At 34.1% G+C, this 6443-nt stretch overlaps 1 protein-coding gene across 1 annotated transcript; it reads right to left on the reverse strand.

Moving 5' to 3' along the window:
- Positions 1 to 2642: 2642 nt before the first annotated feature.
- Positions 2643 to 3584, reverse strand: LOC117091062 (olfactory receptor 9K2-like). The gene has a single exon (XM_033223539.1). The coding sequence runs from the start codon at positions 3582 to 3584 to the stop codon at positions 2643 to 2645; it is 942 nt and encodes a 313-aa protein (XP_033079430.1).
- Between the last annotated feature and the right edge of the window lie 2859 nt (positions 3585 to 6443).

A 6443-nucleotide genomic window follows, 5' to 3' on the forward strand; every position in this document is an offset into this window, starting at 1 on the left:
GGCACTACTTTTTATATGAGGCATATGAACCCAGAAAAAAATTTACCAAGGAAAATATTTACGACAATTTAAAAGAAAATAAGAAATATCTGAGTTTAACACCTTGGACATCAGTCTGCCTTAGGTTTTCCATTTTTTTTCTGGATTTCTTTGAATATTTGAGGTAATTTAAACAATGCCACATATGAGGTTATTCCTCGGAATACTGCAATTGTTATGGCTACAAAGCAGAATATGTAATCCAGCATATTTAAGACTAAAGCAAATGGATCTAGGCTGCATTCTTATTCAATATTCTACTGCCTTTCCCCAGTAGTCCTTAAGTACTCACATTGGGTAGGTGCATCAAAGAATGACAGTCTAAGGCTAATGGGCATTCAGTATAAATAGTAAAACCTAAACCTAAGAAAGGAATCTCCAGACTAATAATAATTTATACCAAATATCCATTTCCCCAGTGAGTTGAATTTCTATTTTGCTCTCAAATACCATTTTTATGAAATTAAGCATTAAGAGAAATGGCATATTGACAGGCCTAGGGAGGGGCAGGTAAATATAACCTTGACTTGTTAAGCATCTTAGCTTCCTTCTTTATCTCTTAGATAAGAATAATTATCCTCAAATTCCTTCCCCTAATAAAATTTAATCTACAAATATGCATTCCATTGCACATTTATCAAAGGAGACTTAGTTAGCTAAACAAAAACAGGAAAAACAGACCTAAAGATCCATATTCTAGGTTTTCAAGATATCAAGTATATGAACAAAACTGGAAGATGTATTTTATTTATTAGGTTTAATTTTTGTCTTTGATGATATTTTCTAGATTTAGGGACTGTAATTGTTTGTCTAAAGTATTTCTTAAATCACTGGCACGGCCAGGTGCAGTGGCTCACGCCTGTAATCCCAGCACTTTGGAAGCCCAATGCGCTCAGATCACGAGGTCAGGAGTTTGAGACCAGCCTGACCAACATGGTGAAACCCCAACTCTACTAAAAATACAAAAATTAGCTGGGTATGATGACATATGCCTGTAATCTCAGCTCCTCACAAGGCTAAGGCAGGAGAATCACTTGAACCCAGGAGGTGGAGGTTGCAGTGAGCCGAGAGCGCACCACTGCACTTCAGCCTAGGCAATAAGAGCAAGACTGTGTCTAAAAAAAAAAAAAAAAAAAAAAAAAAATTCACTTGCGAAATACTAACCCTGACCTGACTTTTTTTCTGGAACCTGGCTTCCCTTGATACCTATCAAAGCTGTGGGGCAGTGTCTCAACTACCCTTTTCTCAACTGACATTTAAAGTTTAGGACTAATCAAGTTTTTAAATATCTCATGCCCAAACTAATACACACAGATATACACCAACAAACACATATACATGTGTATGCATGCATGCACATATACAATCCAACCATTCATAAAGGCTACTGTAAGGTATGCATGCATACACATATATTTATATATACACACACATATAATTCAACTATTTATAAAGGCTACTATAAAATCTTGTGATATCTGTAACTGAGATTTTCAAGCTGACTTCATTTCAATACAGAGCTTTCACTAATTGCATATTCATAACCAATAATTGGTATTCAGAAGATAGAGAGCATGAGCTAAAAACATCATAAAATCATAAGAAGACATTTTCATTATATTAGAGCAAAACAGGGATGACTGTCATTCACAGAGCATTAAATAAAATGTCTTGATTTCAACCAAATCAAAGCAATTTGCCCATATGTCTTCTTTGGCCCCTATAATTCAACGAAGAGATTTATTTTACCTAATGCTTTTCATGGAGAAGGTTATTTTTCCATTCTATTTCCTATTCATCAGATACACATGCTCTCACGTCTTTGGCATGCCATCAGAACCAGAACACAATCCTAGCCTTTATACCAAATATCATTTGCATATAAACCAGTTGGGACACACAGTCTCCAAGTTAGTCATCGTATAAAGTATGTTCTGTATCTAAATTTCACCTAGGCATGCAAAGAGAAATAATTAAATATTATACCTCCCCATTTCACCTAACATATTATTACGTGAAAAGACAGAAAGAAAGTGACAAATACATTACTGTTTGTAGAAACATAACAGGCTTTCATAAATATCCAGAACTTTCCAATTTAACATTGCCTTGGGAAAAAGTAAGTACTTTATGCAAACATTCCTTATGGGAAATTATTCATGCTGTGGAATGGAAGAGTTAAGGAGTTTTATTTAAAAAAAACAATAATAAACTTGGCCAGGCACAGTGGCTCACGCCTGTAATCCCAGCACTTTGGGAGGCAGAGGTGGGCGGATCATCCGAGGTCAGGAGTTTGAGACCAGCCTGGCCAACATGGTGAAACTCCGTCTCTACTAACATTACAAAAATTAGGAGGGCGTGGTGGCTCACACCTGTAATCCCAGATAGTCAGGAGGCTGAGACAGGAGAATCGCTTGAACCCGGGAGGCAGAGGTTGCAGTGAGCCGAGATCATGCCACTGCACTGCAACTTGGGTGACAGAGCAAGACTCCATCTAAATAAATAAATAAATAAATAAATTTGAACTCTAAATGCCTACATCTAGACAATCAGGCAGTAAAAAATAATTGATGTAAGAAACAGAAAAACAAATAAAAGCAGATTTAGAGTAAAACTTTTTTCTTCCGTAAGACTTTTTTCATGGCATCTTTAACATCCTTATTTCTTAAAGAGTAGATTAAAGGATTTAACATAGGTGTGAACAAAATGTAACATACTGAAGCCAGTTTGCGAAGTTCAGGGTTATTTGGAGGTGTGAGATACACAAAAGAGACAGTCCCATAGAGCAAACTTACAACCCCCAGGTGGGAGCTGCAAGTGGAGAAGGCTTTCTTCCTTCCTTCACTGGAGCGGATCTTTACAACTGTGGACACAATGTACATATAAGATACGACAATGACAACTATTGTGGGCAAAATAATGAGGACAGCCAAACTAAATGACACCATCTTATTCATGAAGATATTAGAACAGGATATCTTTTCAATCGGGTTTGAATCACAGTAGAAGTGATCAATGACTCGGGAGGCACAGAAAGACATGGAGAATGTGACACTGATTTGAAGGATGGAACTGACCCAGCCACAGAGGTAGGAACCAGCTACCAATTGGATACAGACACTTCTTGACAGGCGAACAGAGTAGAGGAGTGGATTGCAGATGGCAACGAAGTGGTCATAAGCCATGGCTGCCAGAACAAAGGCCTCTGTTACCATGAAAAGTGCATAAAGGAACAGCTGTGCCACACAACCTGCAAAGGATATGGTCTTTTTATGAGATAGGATGTTGACCATGGCTTTGGGTACAATAACAGTAGAGTAGGAGAGATCGATGACGGAGAGATTGCCTAAGAAGAAATACATTGGTGCATTCAGCCGGGGATCAGTCACAATGATGCCAATCATACTAAGGTTTCCGAGAAGAACCATCCCATAAATAATCAGGAATAGTAGGAAAAGGAGACTCTGGAGCTCTGGACGAACTCTGATGCCTACAAGAATGAAGTCAGTCACTTCTGAATGGTTGTTTCCTCCCTTGTCACCCATGGCAAATTTCTGCTTCAAGATATAAGAGGAAGTCAGCAAATAAATGTTCTACACTTCCTGTGCTATAACAAAAACACTTACCGTTAAAGAAAACTTCATAGTTAGCATATGCCTTCATTATCCCATTAAGTTTACACACATAAGCAAATGAAAGATGAGAGATATTTTGACTTGCCTAAGGTAACACAACTGGCTTACAATGGAGTTTGGACCCAAGGTACAGTATTTTGTATCCACACTAGTAATAATTTCAACACAATGTAGTTTGATACTTTTTTATATCTCTCTATCTTGTTACATAAGATGGTTTGTGACATGTCATTTGTGATTGAGGTGACGATTTCAAAATATTGTCAGCAAATTCCTAATACTAAGAAAAAGACTCTTCCTTAAGTTTGAATCTATCATGTAATATTCATTTTTCCTTTACAAACACATTGCTTCAAAATGTTAATAAATAAATGAGGGAAAAGAAAGCTAAAAGTACATTCCAAGGTAACATGAACTTTACACCAAAAGAGCTCTTACAACCTCAAGGAAATTATCAGTTAACTGTTTTACTTTGAGATCTTTTTTTTTTTCTTGAAAAAAATAAACAGGATACATGTGCAGAATGTGCAGGTTTATTACATAGGTATACAGGGATCTTTTAAAATGCAATCAGTCTTCAACTTCTGAAACTAGTTTAATTTTATTTAAGGACAAAAGTAAAATGTAAACTATGTCTTTATATTTTTTATTCTATGAAGTTCATTGATTCTGCTTTTTTCTACATAAATCTGTCAAGAAAGTCATGCCATCAAACTTTTCCAAATTTGAGAAAAAATAGATGTAAATTAAGAAAATTATATTTGCTATACAATCTATACAGTCAATAAAAATTATGGACTATGTAAAAGAATAGATTGTATAGCAAATTTTTTGAACTCTTAAGCTGATGGTAAGAGCTTAGTAGTTTAAGAATAAATAGTATTAATTTCTTAAACACACCCAAATTAACCTATTTGAATTTGGGTGACCTATTAAGCAACCAAAACAACTTTGGTTAATTTGACATATTTCTGGTTTTTATTTTTATGTAAAACAACAGACTCATTGTCTATTAAGTTGCCTAGCAATTAAAGATGATCCTACCACATCTTTTCTTCTTTGGTAGCATTTAAGCAAAGTATCATTCATCCTTCCAAGGAGTGGTATGGATAATAAAAGTGAGCAAATGATCCAGAAAAATATCTTTGCCAAAACTGAAATAAGTGCTATGCTAGCAATCATAATTACAGAGCATGCAGAATTCCTCTCTTTATCCTCCCTCAAGTGTTAAGAGGTTTAAGAGGTTTACTTTTTTCATTTTCCTATGTTCTACAAAAGGCTCTCAGATCCCAAAGCCTTCATGACCTTCCTTACATCTTTCATTTGTTACCTCTCTCAATAACTTCATCCAAAAAAGATTAAAATTAATTAAAATACATTCAAATCAACAGAAAAAAATGATTGAACATAATAACATTAGTATTCTCAGTCTCCACTGTCCTCACACCAACTGTTCCACCATACATTTGAAACCTATTCGAATAAATGTATAGTCATTTAGTTTTATTGGGGGAAATAAATTAGACTTACAGCTTAAAATGCATGAGGATGACTAAATTTTATTCCTGGAATAGAATAAAGCTTTTTAGGCATGAAGCTGAATAGAACAGTTTCACACATCAGCCATCATTTGTTGGTTTGGAATAGGAAAAGGAGATCAGTTATAGAGAATAGAAATGACTTTTAAGACATGCTAAAATCATTTCACACATGTCTCTCCCTTCTGTAATAATAAGTCACAAGCTTGTGACAATTAGTTTGATTGTGGTGATCATTTCACAATGTATAGATATTAAAACATCAAGTCTTACACCTTAAGTATATATATTTTTATATCAATGATATGCCAACTCTTTTAAAAACTCATAAGCTTAACAGGCCTTGTTGTTTAACCATATATATATATACATATATATATACGTATATATATATATATTATATATATATATATATAAAATAAAAAGGAAGAAGTAGAGGAGGAGGAAGAGGGAGAAGGGCAGTTGAAAGAGAAGGAAAAACTCTTAAATTCTTATACCAAATCGAATGCTACTTTTTGACCCTTTTTGAAAGTGACATTCGTTTTTCAAGAATTAATCCATTTCCAACTTTCTGATTATCAACTAACGTGTTGAGTCAATATGTTTAAGGATCTATGCTGTGTCAAGTATTGTGTTTGGCACTAAAAATGAAGACAAAAAAGGTAATTCCAACTTAAAACATGGTATGATACCTGATATGAGACATTTATTATGATATATTAACTACCTTTAATTCATTACTAAATGACCAATAGTAAATAAATAAGCTCACTGCTAACTTTTGAAGAACACATGTTTTTAAATGTTAAAGATGATAAAACCTTTAGGTAAGACATTCTTGGAGCACAGGAACTTTAGTATAGACAGCCTTTTGAGAGCAAGCTGACTTTAGAATAATTACAGGATTATAATTGTAGAATTTGCATGCAAATTTATAGAATATTGACCATCAAAATATTTATCTCCATTAATAAAGAATTTTAAATAAAGAGCCAATTTTGATATGAAATAATTGGAATAGCAATAATGGAGAATTTTTATGATTGTGAGGTTTTCTAAGAAGTGAAACAAGAAAAATTATAGAATACATATCACCAGGGCTAGATTTTAAACATCAGTTATCATGTTCCCAGTCTGATTTAGTCATGATCTTTCTTCCAGCAATAAAATAGGAATATTGAAGTTTATTCTCATGTTGATAATTTTTAATTTATGGCTTAGCACATTTTGA

Source organism: Trachypithecus francoisi, unplaced genomic scaffold (assembly GCF_009764315.1).
Source record: "Trachypithecus francoisi isolate TF-2019V2 unplaced genomic scaffold, Tfra_2.0 Lachesis_group11, whole genome shotgun sequence".
Classification (NCBI taxonomy): Eukaryota; Metazoa; Chordata; class Mammalia; order Primates; family Cercopithecidae; genus Trachypithecus; species Trachypithecus francoisi.